This window comes from Neomonachus schauinslandi, chromosome 8, assembly GCF_002201575.2.
Source record: "Neomonachus schauinslandi chromosome 8, ASM220157v2, whole genome shotgun sequence".
NCBI classification, from domain to species: Eukaryota; Metazoa; Chordata; class Mammalia; order Carnivora; family Phocidae; genus Neomonachus; species Neomonachus schauinslandi.
Window position 1 is genome coordinate 8,133,542 of NC_058410.1, and position 20,507 is coordinate 8,154,048.

General features: G+C 46.0%; 1 protein-coding gene across 1 annotated transcript in view; it reads right to left on the reverse strand.

Moving 5' to 3' along the window:
• The window catches only part of IGF2R (insulin like growth factor 2 receptor), a 102,229-nt gene extending 81,728 nt beyond the window's left edge, over window positions 1-20,501 (reverse strand). The window contains exons 1-2 of the mRNA XM_044917647.1: window positions 20,423-20,501; window positions 1,918-2,057 (exon numbers count right to left, since the gene is read on the reverse strand). Of these exons, the coding sequence (XP_044773582.1) occupies window positions 1,918-2,023 (106 nt within the window). The 5' untranslated portion in view covers window positions 2,024-2,057; window positions 20,423-20,501. The remainder of the gene's footprint in view (window positions 1-1,917; window positions 2,058-20,422) is intronic.
• Window positions 20,502-20,507: the final 6 nt, after the last annotated feature.

A 20,507-nucleotide genomic window follows, 5' to 3' on the forward strand; every position in this document is an offset into this window, starting at 1 on the left:
CTCTATGATTCAACCATTTAAACTTCTGCCAATTTGATAGAAGAAAAATGAGATTTCATTATTGCTTTGATTTGCATTTATACCTGGCTTACTAATGAAGTTGTACTGCCCATCTGGGATTTCTTCTTTTGTGAACTGCCTGTCTTCCGACTTTGCCATTTTTCCTTGGGTTGTCTGTCTTTCTTATCATTTATTGAGAGAAGCTCCTACCTCCCCTAGATTATTTTTCTGTTTTGCTAGGTTTCTTCCCAATGTTCTATTGTCATTTTACTTTTAATTTTAACTGATCTGAAATTTCTGTTATAGGATACGAAGGAGAGGTCTAAAGCGGTTTCCTAATGGACAAATAGCTAAATTACACTCCAACTTTTGGTTATACTTAAGTTCTCATTTATTTTTGATCTACTACTATACTAGCTTTTCTGTTCCTCTCATCTATCGGGAGCTCCAGTTTTTGTGGCTGTTTTCAAAATTCACATTTTTCCCTTTCTATCACGTTCATAAGTTACTTTCTCAGTTGTCCTCTCACAGCCAGGAGTTTGGATTTCCCATCATGGTTCCCATTTTAGCTATGCAACTGTCCAATGTGACCCTATGACTCACAAAGCAACACGGCCCAGAATAAGTACCCAGGCTCTGGAGTCCACCTGTCAACATTTGAATCCATAATCATGCAACCTCTGATAAGCTCCTGTATCCATTTTGTGCTTCAGTTTCTCCATTTATAAAAATAAGGGAAAAAGAAGTCACCTACTTCAAAAAGTTGTTGAATGAACTAAAGATATTTTACTTAAAAAACATAATGCCTGGCACATAAATGCACAACAAATTTAGTTGTTATTTAGTTATGAAATCAAATTTATAGTAACAAATTCCGTTATTTCTATTATGTAATACAACCTGGCAAAATCAGATCTGATTCAAGATTATCTCTTTGCTAGTGTAAGGTCATTCGCATTCATTCAAACTAGTTTGCTTTCTTGAGTTGAAGAACAGGACAATCCAGAAAGTATCCATCATCTAGCACACCTTTCTCTCCCTTTGGGAGTGTGGAGCTCTGGGAAAAGTATCTGTGTCATGTGTGTCTGGGAGTAAAATGAGACTGGAAACTGCTAGTTTACATCACAGTCAACCTGCACCTTAGCTTTTAACTCAGCTAGTTACCTCTGGCCTCTCCTTTAACCAGCCTCTCCTATTCCATTGGGCCCAGCTTTCTAAAAATGCATTTTACCAGATCACCTCCCCCATTACTGTCACAAAGAATCTATAATGGATCCACTACCTACATCTCAGAAAAAACTCTCCTGCCTGGCTTTTTCAAAGCCAACCCAACTAGGTCATTCTCAAATTTTGTCCAGCCATGCCAACTTCACAAATCATCCTCCTAGTGACACTTGCTTGTCTGCATCCAGTATCCATCCATTACACTGTACTTTCTCATCAGCCAGAAATACTGTAGTCAAATATTATAATAAAGTCAAGAGGAAGATTCCCTTTACTCTTTCTGAAAACCTGAGTAACAGTGACCAACAGGCCCACCTGTGGCCTCCCTGCATGAATCATCAAAATAGAACAGCTGTTAAGTTGGCCACCTCATTTGCACGTTTTTAAGTAGATCACAAAGACCGGGTTTAAGAAAAACATGAGAAAGCAGAACCATCTAGGAAACAGCCTTCTGTATCAATAAGTACAAATGTACATAATTCTTCATGATTCTTCATGATAATTATTCCACTAGATGGAAATAACCTAATTTGATCTCATGTTGGACACATGTAAATTGTTACTTTTAACCACAAAACAGAAAATGTATATTACATATTATAAGCATATATAAGCACATGTGTAGAGAGCTATAGTCATTTTTACAAAATTGGGATCCTGTACACCCAGCAATTTAAGGGTAGTTCTACTTACCCACGGAATGATAGCTGCTCGCCTTCAAGTCGTGCATACAAACAGCACTTGATGGCCCACACTGGGCAATATCCACGTTTCCACAGATGCTGATCTTATAAAGCATGTTATTTTTGGTATCGACAGCTTCCCATGTATAACTAGAAAGGAAGAAAAACAATTTGTCACTGTCACTAATCTGCCAATAATTAAACTTCTCCCCCTAGTTTCACATGCAAGCCACATTTACTTAAAACTACCACAACCTAGAAGACATACTTTCATTAGCCAAAAATACTAAAGTCAAGCTATGTTAAGTTGAATAGAAGCCAGGACAGAAACCACTAAATACCACCTCACTCTGGTTCAATCCGCCCTGAAGCTGCCTCAAGACTGACCACCATCAAAATACTTAAAAATTCTACAATGTAAGAATATCAACTCTCATAGGTAACTGCTCAAGAATCATGTTGAATATAAGATAGTAACCCTTCCAATCACACTGGAATGCTGAAAAGCCAAAGGACTATTTTTAACTTTATGTTATATAAAAACGAGTTGTGGCATGAAAGACAATTCTCTTTGGTTTTACCTTTTACGGCTACAGTTCAAATCCAAAACTGACAAGATGAAGTTGTGCGATAAATCAATGATCTGACTCAAACTTGGACAAAATTTACTTTAGCTTGATCCACTCCACCAAGCATTTAACATGCATTAAAACTCACTCTCCGTTCAAGCCTCTGGCAAAGTAAATACTGAGTTAATTGTTCAGGAGTCAATCTGCATACCTGGGACAAAATAATGGTTTGTCAGTTCTGTCAAAACAATTATTCTCAATTCTCCACTCTTCCTGGGGAGAATGTTCTGTCCGTTTTGTAAAACAGGGGTCATTTCCTCAGCAAGGCTAAAGACAGGAAATGAGGAAAGGAACTAAAAAGCTCCTTGCAAAATGCAAAGATACTGTATTAATTCAACTGCATTGCTGAAGAGAAGTTAAATATGAATTGCTTAGGTTCAGCCCACTCGGGAGTTGTGGGGGAGGGCAGGGGAGGGGGGGGGGTTGCTAAGCCCTGAGACCAAGCAAGTGTAGGAGTGTATCTCCCCAAAGCAGTACCACCTTGACAGTAGAAAGTGCTGGCTCACAGAAGTAGCAGTGCTCTTCCCAGAGCCCCCCTTCCCCTAGGCCTCGGGACAAGGACACACACAAAACACTAGGCAACATGGCTCTCCCTGCCTAGAGGCAGCCCTCCCCCCCCCATAGCCCTGTCCAGTAAGGGAGGAGCCCCAAAAGTGGGGTTGTTGGCAGGCAAGGAGCCAAGCACTCTCCTGAACCTAGGCCTGGGGACTGATCAAATTTACCTGCCAAGAAGCAAAGGGACATAAGCACACAAAAGCACTCAGGCAGGGTGGCAGAATGCTCCCCTAGTTCTGACAGCCATGGCTGGGAACCTGAAAAACAGGCTGGTGTGCTCCAACAGAGCTGGCCTTGAGGTAAAGCCAGGCTCATAAGCAGTTACCACTGAAGGTCGCTTCTTTTTTCAAGCATAATTGATACACAATGTTACCTTAGTTTCAAGTGTGCAACATAGTGATTCAGTATCTCTATTCCTTCCGCTGGGTTCGCCACAGTTGCCACCTACCACTGTACAAGGCTATTACAATACCACTGACCATATTCCCTATGCTGTGCCTTTCATCCCCATGACTCGTTCCTTCCGTAACTGGAAGCTTGTACTTCCCACTCTCCTTCACCCATTTTGCCCATCCCCCTACCCCTCTTCCCTCTGGCAACCACCCATTTTGAACTCCGCTTCTTTATCAGTAACCCCTTAGAGTTATCTCCTAAAGGCAGGAAGGCTAAAGGCAAAAGAAAATAACCCAAGGACCACCGGGCATGAGAAAGTCATCAATAAAGGCCTGTTTCCTTTGACCTTCACTAACCTTTATTCATTTGCTTCACAAATATTTAAGGACTTCCTGCAGAGGAATTCAGGGGTGCAGCAATGATCAAAGCAGACCAGAAAATCCGTGCCCCCCAGGACTGCACACTCCGGGGGTGGGGGGGCAGCGCACGCAAGAAAATAAACAGGTAAACAAATTCACATACTATTATGCTGAGTGCTCTAGCAAAAACAAAATTGTGCGTGCTGGGAAATGAACAAGGACCTACTTTAGATGGAGTCTTCTGAGATAGTATTTGCCCTGGGACTCGAACAACAAAAAGGAGTAACTCAGGGGAAGACATGGTGTGAAGAATATTCCAGCGGATGGACTAGCCAACTGCCACTACCAGGCCCTGAGGAGGGAATGAACTTACCAGCACCCTGATGGAAAAGAGGGCAGTGTGGCTGGAGCAAGGTGGGGGATGGGGAAGGCTGGCTACATGGGGGGCTTTGCAGATTCAAGGAGGCAGTTCTGATTTTGTGCTTGAAACAAAGGAAGGCCACTCAAACACACTGTGGATCTGTCCTTGAAATTTTAAGCTAGTGTTTTTATTTGCAGAGTATTAGCAAAACTTTTCTATTAATTACAGTTAATTAAAGAAAAATGCTAATCTCTTACTCAAGAGCCATGACTATGTTTTTCTGGGGTACTAGACATCTAATCTAAAACCTTAATAGTGGCATCATGAAAGTGTTTTGCAATCCTAAGTATATGAGAGAGCTATATATAGATATATTTTAGAATGAATCAACTGCTAGGAATCAACTCTAAAGAAATCCCCACAGTACCTAAAATGCTATACTTTTCTTAAAAACAGAAATCCACTGCTGATTTTGCAGAGGTGATATTTAAACAAGGTAGTTGTAAAGAGTGTGTGTTTAGGGAGCAGAAAAGAGATGAAAAAAAGGAATGTGGGGAATATTGTCTTGATTATCTGGAAATCAGTGTCCCTAGAAAGAAAAACGTTGCTCTATTCGATTTTCTTTTCTCTATTTGCATTTCATTAATTGCTTTGTCAAGATTTATCAAAATGGTAAGTGGTTATGGGAGTGAGGAGTGATGAGGATCCTAAGAAAGTATTTGAGTGCTGGCTTTTTTCTGGGGGTTGATATAACCCCTTACCACACGGCAGCCCCTCCAAGCTGGCACCTTCAACACCACTCACAATCCCAACCTGAAACAGCTGGTGTAGGGACCTTCATCACATCACCTAAAAAGGAAGGAATGACCGCAGCATGTTTCTAATCTATACTACACCAAACCTCTGGAAGAAAATATTTGCAAGCTGTGTAGAAATGTAGTGTACATACACACACACACACTCACAAGAGTGCACACGTGCACATTTGAAATGTGTCCGCAATAAGAAGATCTCCTGCAGCAAGATAGTATGAGCGCCCTGTGGCATTTCCTTGAATCTCTAACACTCAAACCAGTATTAAGTCTTCAGGTCACTGCGGCCCGGAGGGAAATGACGGGGCACAAGGAAGTGGGACAGGGAGAACCACAAAGGCCCAAGGAAGCAGTTGGTCAATGGGAAACAGCACCCAGCAGCCTTGCCCACTGTCCCAGCCTTGCGAAATTCGGCCAACATCCTCAGAGGAGGCAGCCCATTCCCAGTAGAACTGCTCTTCTGGAGGCACCATCTGTGTGAGAACCTTGGCTTTGAAAATGAGCAAAAGCAAGCAAGATCCCTGCCATTCTAATCCACTTTCCAGAGTGTAAAGCACAGTAAGCCAATGTCCCCCTCCCACTCTCAAAAAATCCAAATTCATTTCAGTACACACCTGGCGCTTCTAGATACACATGTAGACCCAGTAAGTCCTCTGGACCCACAGCTGTTACCCCAGCACTCCTGGCATGGCCCACACACAACGTGGGTCTTCTTAGGCATCCCCAGCCGCACAGCTCCCGGGGGCAGTCACAGCCTCCCCCACCCCCAACACAGGAAGAAAGCCAGGGTGGGCCAGGATGGCAGCACGACACCGCTCTCCCAGCAAAGCCACCCTTCTTCCACCGTCCCGAGCACCTCGGCCCGGGAGCCAAAGATTCCCAAGCTCAGAAGATCAAGCCCCTTGCCCAACGTCAAGCAGTTATGAAATGCACCAGGTCCATCTGAGCTCCAAGGGCAAGTGTTTAACCACCAACGTGAACTGCCTCATTTATTTTCAATTCTTAAAAAGTTTTTTTTAACTTCCCAGAAAACAGTTTCAATTACAACACTGCAACTGCCAAAACAGTTCACAGAACTTAGTTTAAATCTTGTCACAATAAATGCCACTAAAATGACAGATCCCGCCTGCGTGAGCCAATCCACCTGAGGATGGCCCCTGAGGAAACGCCGTGAACCTGTGCGAGATGCAGGCTGCCCCGTGCCACACTGCCCAAGAGACCGTAACTTTCCAAACTCAAGTTCTCCTCCACATTTTACACTTCCTGCTGCTCTCCACCCCCAACCACTTCTGCTGCTCTTTTGCACACTTTTGCACACCAAAGGTGCCGCCTTCTGCAAACTCTCTTCCCTCACCCAGTGGTATCACTCCCCTCGGCCTCCTTCCCACAGCTGCCCTCGCCCCCCCTTGTGGATCCAAGCTGGTTGAGGACTTCACTGAGAGGGACACTCATCTCTGACTCACTCTCCTTCAAAATGAGTACTCAGCTCGGCAGAGAGCTGCCCTTCGATACCCCAACCAAGAGTCCCAACAGTGTCACCAGTAACTGGGAAACATCCTACCATCACTCCTTCAGATCCGGCGGGGAGCAGGGGAGGGGGCAGAAGTCACACACAAGGCAAATGACTTTAAGACCTCTCTGATTTTAAAGTGAATTCTGCTCCTGAAATATGCCCTAAACATGGACAATTAATTTCACCATAAAAAGTGAGCACACAGGCCAAGTCCTTCCCTTAAAGAAAGCTTAAAACTGTCGGCCCCTGAGGTCCCATGGCCTCCACTGAGAGTGGCTTGGACTACCACAGTCAGTCCGTGTCTGTTCAGTGGCACAGAGGTTCCATTTTAACCTCATTTGGTTTAAATTTCATAATATCCTGAAAGGTGTTGGCAGATTCCCAGTGAGAAGGAGGCACACAAGAAGCATACTGTCAACCAAGCCCGGGACAGGAAGGCATTCCTACTTTCCCAATAACCGCTCCAGCAAAGGCCGCATGCGTAACCCATCCTGGCGAGAGAACACCCATCTAGGGGCAGGGAGGAAGCCGCAAAGCCAGCTGACCAACACAACGGCCCAGAGTCCAGAAAGCTTAATGAAGAAATGCAGGGCCATCTCCACTGAACGAGGTCACTGTGCCTGTCGGAAAGAAAGAAAATTCCAAAGAAAAAGCCAGAGAAGTAGAACTGGACAAAATGTGTAAACTAGTTGAGGTTGGTGTCTTCCTGGGACGCCTCTCAGGTTTTCCTCTCTGTCGTCACTGAATATCTGCAAAACTGCAAAATATTGCAAAATAGAATTTGGGTTTCTTTCATTTTTAAAACCACTAAAATCTAAAATAGAGTACATAAAATTCCATTGTAAAATGTAGGATATGCCCAACCTCTTAGAGGGAAAAAAAAAAACAAAAAACTTAGAAAACTGAGTTCCTTCCCCCCAACACAAAACAGCCCCCTGAACCCTCATGTGCTCTTCTTCAGGCTTTCTGCCACAAAGCCACACTCTTGAAACATACCTTAGTTCCCTCGCACTCCATGAGTCTTGGGGTTATGGTAATGGTCATGAAGCTATTAAAATTTTTATGACTGGCCTACAATTAATTATTGGCTTATAAAGCCATATAGAGGGGCGCCTGGGTGGCTCAGTCATTGGACGTCTGCCTTTGGCTCAGGTCATGATCCCGGGGTCCTGGGATCGAGCCCCGCGTCGGGCTCCCTGCTCGGCGGGAAGCCTGCTTCTCCCTCTCCCGCTCCCCCTGCTTGTGTTCCCTCTCTCGCCGTGTCTCTCTCTGTCAAATAAATAAATAAAATCTTTAAAAAATTTTAAAAAATTTAAAAAAAATAAAACCATATAGAGGTATGATGGAATCAGTAATAAAATTAATAAGCATGTGTGAATCTATAATTTGGTTTCTTAAAAGAAAAAAAAAACAAAGCTCGGTAATGTGGGCTAAATTCACACAGCACAGTAACTGGCTAGAGGAATGTTTTTCTGAATCCAGAGTGAGCAGCAAATCTAAAATTTTAGGGACAAGGGAAAAGTCTTTCCAACCTGAACATCAAAAAAAGATTTTCCTATTTTTGGCCTGCATCCAAGTCCTCTTGCAGAATATTCAGGAAATCGCTTGGCTCACTTCTGCCCCTTATCATTACCAGATAGTTTCTCAGCTCATATATCCAGCTCGCTAACCTTCAAAAATCTGGAACAGTCTCCTAAACTTAAGAAGGGGGGAGGGGGCGCGCAGGAAAAAGGAGGGCGCGGAAAGAGGCAGGATTTCCAAAATGGACATTTGCAGCAGAATGTCAAGAGCTTAATGTAACCACTGTTGTCAACAACTTTCTGCAGCCGACACTAAAAGAGAAGAATCTGATTTGGCATGATAAATCTGCACCCTGGTCTCAAGGCCAGGGGACACATGAGTCTGACACAGCATGGCAAAAGCTTATACAGGAAGTACTTCACTTCCTATTCGAACAAACCCACAAAGCTGTGGATACGGATATGGGCCTGCACCAAAAAAAAAAAAAAAGGCAATAAAGTGCCAGACATTAGTCTTTGGTTTTCCCGGGTGGTTACAAAGGGTCTGGGAGCAAGAAGCCAGTTGGCTAGAGCGGGATCCAGCTGTAAGCAAGGCTCTAAGTCAGCACCAGAGCCTAAGGCACTAGGGGATGGGCAAGGGGGTGGCCCAGCAAAGTTTTAAGCACCATGAGTGACTAACAGAGGTCGTGTGAAATAGAGAGGGAGGTGAGCCTCACTCGGAAAGGTGCCACAGCAAGTGGAAGGAGCCCACAGACGTGGCTCCGACTCCCGCCCCACCCTGACCAGCTGTGTGGGACACGCTTGATCTCCGGAGCCCCGACTTCCTCATCTATGAAACTCAGCTGCGGCACAAAGTCACTGTGAGGAAAAGCATGACCAGGAACGTTGAACTTTTGAGGGACTAGGATTTAAGGCTTTCATCTGATCAATAGAAGGCTTCAGGCTGCTTAAAAATGGAGTTTACAAAAAAAGGTACATTGGCTTAGAGCCTCCTAAAGGAATGTCATGTAACACTGGCCAGGAAGTGGAGGGGGCAGGCCCTTATCTTGGGCCATCTCCACGGAGCTGGGAGAGCTCAAGACAGAGACGGGGGTGGGGGGAAGGGGGCGGCCTCAGGACACACAGGACAAGACAGCCACTTTGGGCCTACCCACGCCTGGGCCACGTAGCCACCAGCTGCCACCAGAACAGAGGCCTGACAAATCTGAAACTCTGGCAGAGGTGCAGGGGAGAAAGGACGGGACATACCCTTCCTAAGGAGGTTCCACTGCAATGCAAGGTGTGGAATTCTTAAGTCAATTGGCAAGGGCCCCTTCACAGCACAAACCTCTCAGAAAGGACCGCCTGTCCTTCCTCTGTTACGCTCGTGGCACTTTTGCTCGGGTCAACTCTACGATATCAGGACGCAGGCCTGTATTTCAACCCTAAACCCTCTGTGAGGACTTTTTTTAAAAATCACAGTAATTACCTGGATGTTCGCAGACTTTGTTCCTCATACACATAAAGAAAAGTTGGATTACAAGCTAAACCTCCTTAATTATATGGATGCCTGAATTCAACTGCTTTTAAAGCCAACCCACCAGCCCACGGCACAGAATTCAAACCATAATGCTCAGTCCCCTCGTAAGCTGTCACCAGTGTCCCAGAAAACCCTCCAAGCCCCAGTGCCATTCTTGCAGAGACCGAACTACCAGGGGAGTCTGCCCTCCTAGCTGCTGGGCAGTCCGCTCGGCTGCAGGACGCCGACAAGGCTGCATCAGGCGCCCAGTCTTCACCAGGCCGGTGCGGCTGACACAGGAGAAAAGTCTCTGCTCTGAAGATGCTGGGGTCAAATGTCAGGCTGGCACCTACAGCCCAGCAAAACCTAACATCCTACTGGGAAAAGGAAGCACACACACAGGGCCCCCCTTTAGTGCCAGGCCAGGCATCGCCGCCATGAGTTCATTTCAAAAGAACAGCATTACCTCACCTCCTCAAGAGCTTTTCTGAAGAATAAGGGAAATATCTGTTGGGCAACCCCGTGCCCCACACTTCTGCTGAATGATCTGCAAACACTGTCCCTCAACCACACCCAACCTCTCCAGGTAGGTGCTGCCCCCCTTCAGACACAGAATGACGGCCCTCTGAGGTCCACAACCTTGCCTCCGGCCACAGGTTGGGAAAGTGGCAAAGCCAGCACTTGAACGAGGCCTGTCCTGCCTCAGAGCGCGTGGCCCTCCCCCACATGGCCACAGGAGAAGCATCACCAACCAAAACGTGACCTGAAGAGAAAAGGCGGCCATTTGCTAAACCGCTGCCCTGAGCAGATATCCTGCTTCTTGGCTCACTAGGGAAACCAAAACAGAGACTTCTGCGTCCCCATCAAATCTACCCGTCTACCTGCGCCATCCTCACACACTCCCCTCCCTGCGGCCCGCCCTTCATGGTGTCCTGGCTGCCAGACTTGTCCCCCATTTGGGGACAGCACCCAGGTTTTGTGTCCTCTCGCTTCTCCTTCCTTCTCTCCCTTCACCCTGGGTCACCAATCTTTCTCTCTGTGCTGGATCACTCCCTTCAGCGTACCAACCTTTCGTAAGAGATCTCGCTTTTTACAACACTCCTCCTTGAGCCCACACGCCAGTGCAGCCCCCACCCATCGCGCTGATCCCTTTACAGCAAACTCCAACCCTACTGTGTGCACATCCTATGCTCTCACATTCCCTCAAAGCCAACTGGGCTTCCCCACCCTTCTCCACCAAAACTCATGTTGTCATCACCAAAGACCTCTGCACTGCCAAATCCACTGGTCACTTCTCAGTCTTCGTGGTACTTGACTGCGCCACATTCAACACACCCGACCACTTGCTTCCTACAACCCGGTCTTCCCTAGGCTTCCAGAACATTATGTTCTCTTGGTTCTCGTCCCATCTCCTTGGCAGCTCTTCATCAGCTTCCCCTACAGGCTCCCCAGCATCCGGCAGACCTCTAAGAACAGGGTCCCTCAGACTTGGCCTCCACCACTCCCTAAGTACTCACTCCAGTGCTTTCCAGCTACGCAACAGCAGCTCCCAAAGGGACATTCCCAGCCCAGGGCCCTGCCCTCAACCCAAAGGCACAGCTCTAGCTGCCCACTCAACCTCCCCAGTCAGATGCTAGGATGCATCTCAACATCGACATGGCCAAATCAACGCCTTCTTGTCTTCTCCCTAAACCTGCTTTTCCCATAGCCCTCCCCATCTCTCAAAACAGCAACTCCATTTGCAATGCAACTTCCAATTGCAGACTAAACCCTGTGCTCGTCTTTCTCTGCTCACATCCCAGAAGCAATCATCAGAAAATCCATCAGCTCCACCTTCAAAATACCCAACTCTGACCATTCTTCACCACACTGTTTGCTACAACCCTGGTCCACTCTACTGTCACCTCTTACCTGGTCTATCAAAAGTCCCAGCTTTCTACCTTGGCCACCCCCCACCCTATGTCACTCCTCTGCTCAAAATCCTCCCAGGGCTCGCACCGCCAGAGTCACTACAATGGCCCATGGGACCTGGTCCCCAGCTACTTCTCCCCCTTCCCTCCGGCCCTCTCCTTCTGTTCCCTCAGACACTCATGCTAGCCCCTCCATCATCAGCGTGCTCACGTGCTCCCCGCCAGAGCATCTGATACGTAGTCCCCAGTATGAGGCACTTCCTTCGTGGTCTCTGCTTGTACGTCATCTTACAGAAAGGCGTTGGAGAAGTGCACCCTTCCTTGTAAAGGGGCCCCGCCCACAGCTCTTCTCACCCTCAGTGTCAACCAAAGGCCAACTCAACAAAGACAGAAAAGAGAGCCACGCTGGCTTCTCACTTTGTTTGTGGTGAGGAACACATGTACAGCATACAGCAGGCGAAGGAGCTCAGAGGAACAAATGAGGGTGACTCAGTGGAGATGCACCCTTGTCACTTCTAGGAATCCACTTCTTTGGCACTTCCATTCTGGCGGTTTGGTTTTCTATTTTCAGACCAGGGGCAAAGAGTAGGGAGTGTCGGGGAGTTTCTTGTTTTCAGTACAAAACCATTTCACAACGTGTAACTGGTTTCAGAGTGAAGAGAACCTACAGATGGCAACAAATGAATTTTACACACAATCAAAATCCAACGGTGCATCTCCTCCTGAGTGTGCTCTCCGTGTGCTCGTTCCTAGAGCACACACAGAAGCGTGAGGAATACTTACAGCATTCCAGCACAAAGGCCCTGATTGAAAATTTTCCTCCCAGGCTGCCCACGGGCAACTAGATGTCAAAGGCCACTTTCCGCTGTTCCCACATCCCGCAATCTTTGCCTCCATACCTTAAAACAAAACTAAGAGTAACACCTTCACGATCTCTCCAATTTCCTACAACTCGCCTCGCCGTCTGTGAACCACAATACTTGTCAGGATCTGCTCCCTCCACCCAAGGGAGCTGCCCTCCGTGCGTTTACAGAAGGACAGTTGCCCCAGCGGATCTAAGAGCATACAAAAGCTAACAGAAAAGTCGCACTGAAGGTCTCTAGCTGCTCTGAAGGGCAAGTTTCATGCTCATAGAACTGGAGTAACTGGCACTCCCCCCCGCCCTCCGCTGGGAAGGGTTCACACCGACCTGCCCCCCTGCACTGGCTAACACAGAGACGAAAATAGGCAGATGACACAGGGCTTTGGGCACCTCAAAATCCTCTTCAGCAGCAGCTGTTGGAAGTTGAGCAGAACGGCGGAGCTGAGGATGGGCTTGCACACCCATCCCCCCCACCCCTGGCTTGCCTTCTCATTTCCCATTCCCACCTACAACAGACAGCCTGCAATCCAGCACCCACCCACCCACCCCATCCAGGGAAGGCCAGGGAGAGCTAAGAAGGGACCCCTGCTGACCACTGACACCGCAGAAGTCAGCTGGGGCTTCTTAGCCCCGACAGGAGATGAACAAGGAGGCTCTCTCTCTTTCCCTGGACGGTAGACTGCTGCAGCCACCCCAGGAAGGAAGACAAGCCAAGAAAACTGCAGGAAGGGGCCCAGGGCTGGCCTGACATATGGCATCTGGCATCCGCCCAAAGCCTACACCTCCTATCATCAAGCTCCTCCTTGTTTAAGGGAATTTGAGTTGGGCTTTCTGCAACTCACAACTGAAGGAATCCTGAAGGATGCATACCTCAGAACCACAGAATTTTGGATGCAAAATGGACCCCGAGAATCGCACAGTCCAGTGGTTTCTAAACTTTTTCAAATGATGGAAATGTTTCTTTCTCAAAAGGACTCTTTTGATGGAGTGCCAACGTAGAAAACGGCTAAAGAGGCAATGCTCTCTGGTTGAGGCAGAAACCCCAAGGCACTAATAGAGAGAGAACCCAGGGGGTGCGGAGTAAGCAGCTAAAAGTATCACGAAGATAAGGCGGCAACTCTAACTTACAGACAGAAAGTAATCACCACCGCCACGCCACCACCGTTTATGAACACTGAGGATGGGACAGGCACTGAAATGCATTTGAATCCTCAAACCAACCCTAAAAACTTGACTAGCACCCTGATTTGACACCAAAGGAAATTAAGGCCTGGAAGGACCAGTAACTGTCCTGAGACCTAATAACTAGTAAAGGGAGGGGTCCAAATTCAAACCCAGGACAGCCGCTGCCCTCGTGGAGGAAACTGAGATCCAGAGAAAGGAGATTTGCCAGAGCCAACTCAATAATCCAGCTCTCCTCTCTCCAGCTGCAAGCAGCACATACTGCACTTGGCCAACTGCAATCAACACGGGTTTATCAGCTATCTCCTGGCAGGGACAGGCTGGGGGTGATACCTGGGAGGGCAGAAAAGTCCTGCGATTCGAAGAGCAGACACAGAGACGCAGCAGCCAGAGCCGTGCCTCGCCCATCCCCCAACTTCCCCTAACCTCCCCCGAAACCATTTAGAGCCAAGATCCAACAACTGCTTCCAGCCCTACCCTGCACAGCTGCACCAGGACAGGCAACAAATGTCCAAAACAAATGTCCGAGACTTATCGCCAAGACCACGATCAAGACTCACCAGTCATCAAAACGGCGCCAATGCCATGAAAACGAGGACAAACTCCCAACCAAAGAAACTGGGCCCAAGGAAAGAGAATTAACAGAGCAATCAGAGCAGAACTTTACAACCTATCTTCATAGAAATGATGAAAGCTGCAGCAGCCACAAAGATGGATTCACAGGCAGCTGTGAATACACATCAACTGAAGACCCTGTTGAAATAAAAATTAAGAGAAAAAACAACAACAGAAAAGCTTTAGAGCTTACGAGCAACAGATTGGCTAAGCTGGGAGACGGGAGACAAGACTTTCTTCTGGAACTCCAAGTGGTAGCCAGATACAAAGTATTAAAGACAAGTCAAGCAGGACAAAGAATAAGTTACAATAAAGAAAAGCTGAACAGCACAATTACAGAAACTTTGACCCAAATGGAGAACAGTTTTTCCAAACACACAGAACACTCCCAACTTGACTAAGTGCTAGGCCACAAGGGAAATGACAATAAATTCCACCCCATTCACTAGCCACAATGAGGGGAGGGGGGAGCACAGGAGATATCCATTCACCTGGGGAAAAATGATTCTAAAAAACTAGTGGGTTCAGGAAGTTGAAACAGTTAGAACTTCTGGATCCTGAAAAAAATTATTTAGAATTTAAGGATAAAAAAAACTATATAACAAAGCTCTGAGTGGCACAGTCCTTGGAACAAAGAAACATATAGCTTTAAATTCATCTCATACTATGTAAAATGATTTAAAATAAAAGATCTAAGCTTTTCGACTAAGTTACTAAGAGAGAGCAGAAATTAATAAAATTGAAAATACACAGTGACAGAGCTGGGTAAACAAAAAAGGTAGACAAATCTTTACTAAATATGAAGACAAAAATGCACAAACATCAGAACTTTTTTTTTAATTTACCTAGAGATACAAAGAGTATTTTCAAAAATGTAAGAGTAGCACAGTACATGTTTATATATGAATACAAAATTAAAATGACAATTTTCTAGAAAATATAGAGTTTTGGTAAACTGGCTCAAGAAAAACTAGAAAATCTGACTAGATACATAAAGAAGGTAAAACTGAAACCATAAGCAAAACTCCACCTCCACTGTACTCTACCTTCTCAAAAACACCAGGCCCAGATAGCTTTACTGGTGAGTTCTACCAAAATTTAAGGAAGAGAAAACACCCGTCTTATACAAAACTGTTCCACAGCATATAAAATACTAAAAGCTAACTAGCTTTTTCCACAAAGCAAACATATTCTTGATGCTAAACTCAGCCAAGAACAGCATGGCAAAGAAAATTACAGTCCAATATCACTTAAAAACAGCTATAAGCATCCTAAATAAAATGTTAGTAAACAGAACTAAATATATTCATGAAAAAACAAACTTTCAGCCTCTCCTCACATCATACATAAAAATTAACCCAAAAAATTGGTCATAGGGCTAAACATAAAAGTTAAAACAATAAAACTTCTAGACAACCGTAAGAGAAAATCTGCTTGACTTTGATCGACCAGTGGTTCTCAACTGGAGGTAATTTTGTCCACCAGGGGCCATTTAATATTGTCTGAAGATATTTTTGTTGGTCACAGCTGGGGTGGGACCAAGGGATTCTCTCCTGGGATCTAGTGGGTGGGGGCCAGGGATGCAATTAAACATCCTCCATGCACAAGACAGTGCCACAACGGAGCATTACCCAGTTTAAATGTCAATAGGGCGGAGGCCGAGAAACCCTAGCATAAGTAAAGATTTCTTAAGCTACAAAAAGCACAAACCATTAAAAAAAAAAAAAAGAAAGATAAATTGAAGTTCATCAAAATTTTTAAAAGTATCTGTTGATCAAAGTATATATTAAAAAAACGAAAAGGCAAGCCAAAAGACTGGGAAAAAATATTCATAGTACACATTACACATATCTAAGAAAGGACTTGTACTCAGAACACATAAAGAGCTCTTATAACTCATTAAGATGACCCCTCCCCAAAAGAATTGGGGAGGGGAGTGACTAAAGACTGGTTTTAATAGACATTACTGAAGGCTGCCCAAATGGTCAATAAACACATGGAAGATGGTCAACATCATTAGGCATTCCAATGAATGCATGAAAAGATATTCAACATCATGAGTCCGGGATATGGAAATTAAGACCACACTGAGATACCAAACAAACCCACTAGAATGGCTAAAATTAAAAAGACTGATAAAACCAAGTGCTGACAAGGACATAGAACTGAAACCCTCATATACTGCGGTGGGAATGCAAAACGGACATCCACTTCTGAATAGTTTAACAACCCCCATCATTAAACACTCACCATATTCAATGAACAATTCCACTCCTACATATCTACTCAAGAAAAAAAGAGCGCCATGGTGGGGACAACAAAAAAAGAAGGGGGGGGGGTGGAACGAAGAAGAAAAAAAATGTTACCTGCAAAATAACGAGCTACCTTCTGCCACTAAGTCTCAGTTCTGAGACCCCACTGAATCCTCCAACCAGCACAATACAGTTTTACATGGTGAGATCAAAATAAAGATGAAAACATCTGAATTATTTTTCTCAAACCCCATCTTTTAAAAATCCTTCTATGAAACACTGATAAAAGATGTGAAATCCCTTCAGGAATTCATTTCCTAGGAATTTGTCAGGACGCTGTTCTAAGAATTAATGCATGAGATCTAATGTACCCATAATTAACAACCTTGGGCTTCTACACACACTTATTGTTGCAAGAAATGTACACACACAAATGGATGTGGTCCAGGTTTAACATGTGGTCCAAATTAAGCATATAAGCATTGTTCCTTCAGAAAAATCGAAGAAAAAAAAAATCTCCTTAGAGACAGCAACTAAATCAACCTCAACTCCCAGCTGGCTTCATTATTCTCTTGTTCCTGATATAATAAAAACTTTCCAGCATTTGTACCCAAACAATTGGGGGAAAACTTGTTCTGAATAAATTATAAAGTACTTTACTTAAATCAAGCAGCCCAATGCATCATTTTATAACTAGTACAAACTGTTAAGACCCCTAAGGATGTTAACACCTAAACAAAATGGAAACTCATCTACTACATATTTTGTAAAATGGTAGTTTTCAAAGTGTAAGTCACACAGTGATGAGTAAGGCTACTGACGAGCAGAGAGCATTTTGGTCACTTTTGGTGACTTCTGATGACTTTGCATGGCCTGGCTTCTGCCCTCCCCCCACCTGCTTTCACTGTTCCAGCCCCACTGACCTCCAGACATTCCTCCCCAGCACTAATACTCCTTCCATGCCAGACCCACAGCCAGTCACAATGCCTTCAGGAAACGCGTTCTTTCCACTAGCACACCACCTCCCAAAACAGCTGAGTGACAAAGAATCCACCAACTTCTTCTCCGGCACAGGACTCACCTGGCACAGCAGTCATCTCGAGTCTTAGAAAACATACGACTGAGTCGCTCTAAGAAGCAACACATTAAGCACTCCGTAGAGCCAGATGCACTTTGGGAAAATCGCCTTTTTTGTCCCTGCTTTTCAGTGCACAACCCACAGAGACCTGTCCTCTCCTCCATGTGCACAAATATTCTTAAGGCTGCTGCTGAAAAAGTTCTCCGCCATTTCCTTCACCCCTCCCAATAACTAACTGCACCAGGAACCAAACCCCTGCCACCTCCTTACCCCAGGAGAGAGAAGGGCCACAGCTGGCCCTCAGCTTTGCCCTCACCCAGGGGCCTCAGCAGGTGACCTGCAGGCAGCCCTGAAGCAGACTCGACTTCCCTCCTGTTGGTTCTAAGGGACCGCAGATGAAAAGTACCCTCTTTGGTTCTAGAGAGCTGGGTATGAGAGAAGTTGCTTCCTGGGACCCAACTCTTTTATTGAGAGACAAAGAGAATTTACTACCAGGGCTCTAGTTAAAGCTGTACAGTGTCTGGGCACTCCAAAGCTGTGGCGTGGATGATGGGTTTCTGGTGAATGCCCTAGGCATCAAACCACAACGAACAAGACAATTTTCAGTGGAAAAAGTATGTTCTGTGTTACAAACAAGCAATTTACAAATATTTGGGATGTGATCCTTGTGTCTACTGGGGATGTCTACCTGGGGTCTTGGGGCCACTTGACCAAGCTACACTAACACTAGTAATAACACTAATAAAGTCTGCTTTTCATACTCCTGGGGGGAATCTGGGTGGATTATTCACATTTCAGACAAATGGACTCCCTGAGATAGAATAAAAAGGCAGTTTAACACATCCTGCTTTGGTGATACTAAGTAAAACTTTTCATACTGGATTTAAAAAATTATCAGCTCGCATTCCTGTTCCTCAAATATATGCTAGAGATAAGGAACTTTTAGCCAGCGTTATCTCATAAAAGTACACAGATTCTGACACTCCCCCCAAAAAAGTCTTAACCAGTATTTAAGCCAAGGTATTCACTTAAAACAGGAACAAATAGGAAGAATTTCATTTAGCCGAATATTGAGTTTAAAGCTGACATTATGCACAGCTCTGGAGAAGTCTCAACGCAAAACCACAGAGAAGTAAAAGACAGGGAAAAGAAATGTGTGCAAGCCCACCCCGGAATGGACAGGGAGATTTGCTGTCCCAAGGAAATCTGGAAGAAAAAGTAAACACGCCAACTTTAAAGATATTCTAAGACTGCAGAGGACACATTTGTCACACTAACAATGCCTATCACCCTAGAGCACTCTCTAGCATTTGCGAAGTTGAAGACACAAAGGCCATTTCCTACTGGACCCAGAGGCCATGTTCCACTCACAAATGAGGTTAACAAATGCAGATTCAGATTCAAGACGCTGTGAGTCCTCACAGCAACCCGAAACTAAGGGCCCCCCACCCCCGCATCAGCCACTTACATGTTTCTGCCCTCAAAGCCAACTTTAACCTTAACTATTAAAAAGTAAATTCCAATTTGCTAACAGGACCAAGACTTCAACACCACTAGCCCAGCTGAGTTAATTTCTTCCGGACAGGGCTGGTCACAGCAGCCATTATTCCAAAATCTCCTCCTTTAAATGTTAGCTGCAGCCTGACCTGGCAGAAATTGACCCCCTTTTCTGCATACCATGCTCATTACTGTGTAAAATGTATCTTAGGGCAGCCAACTAACCTATAAACAATGTGCAGTAAACTCTCCAGCCTGCCTTCCTCCCCCTCCCCAAAAAGGGAAAAGAAATAAAGAACACGGACCTTGCAAAGAATTTCTGTTGTGAACTCAGTCTCAGTCTCCTTAGAACAGTGATATCTGCAAGTTCTAAACTCAGGAGTACGAATTAGACCATGTCTGATACAAGGGAAAACTAAGAATCCCATAAACCTCACCACAAACTCAAAGTTCAGCTCAAAGCCAGCTCAACTTCATTCTGAGATGTAACTTGCTAGCGCCAGTTCACTGGTCTTTCTGAACTCTTCTTCATCCCACTTCCTTTTTACCAAAGTTTAAAAAATAAATACAAGTTGGGTTTTCCATCATCCTAAACAGTCCACAAAAGGTTGGTCAGAAAATTCTCATAACTGGCAGTTCCCCAGCCCCGGGACTCCTATCCTCGCCAGCATAGGACACTAACAGTCCTCGATGGGACTAGCGATTATACAATCATGATTCCCAGAGCAAAAGGCTCCACTAGAATAATCCACCCTGGAGACAATGACATCATGTGAGCAACTAGACAGGAAGTTAGGCTCGGAGAAGTGAAGGGTAAAGTCTTGAAAGCCAATACAGGATGACCACCCTCCATTCCCTCGATCAAAAAAAAAAAAAAAGAGTCACCTTCTGCAGAAAAGCTACTTTAAAGAGAAAATGGAAAACCTACATGGAGGAAATCAGTCAGCAAATGAAACCACCACCACCCCAACTCTAAGGCCATTCGTGCGGTGTCCTTCCACACTAAGGGGCCTCTCCAAAGTCCCGCTGATGGAACTTTGAGGAAAACGTGGAGTGGGAACAAAGCAAAGCTGTAGTTCCTGCGTCCTGCAACTTTCGCAGGCGCACCGCTGTGAGAGGGCAAGGGCTGGGCGGAGGGCGCCCGCAGTGTGACACCCGGCTGGGTCCGGGCGGCCGGCTGCTCGCACACAAAGCCGCCCCGGACTTAGTGACAGCCACAAGTGGCTAGGCAGCGGACCCCCGGGCCAGCGCCAGGACGGCGAGTACCCCGCGCCCCCCGCCCGCGCGCGCACGACCCCTCGGTCTCTCATCCCTCGCCACTACCCGGGCAACTTTCCCTCGGGGCCGGAGAAACCCAAACCCGGACGAAAGGCGACTCGGGGAGCCCAGTCCCTCCCCAGAGCGCCCCCGCCCCCCACCCAGCCCAGCTGCGCGCCCGGGGCGCCGCGAGCGAAACCTGCGCCCCGGCGGGCCACCCACCTGCACAGCTCGGGGAACTCGGCGCCCTGGGCCCGCGCGGCTCCCGGGGCCCAGACGAGCAGCAGGAGCTGCACCAGCAGCAGGG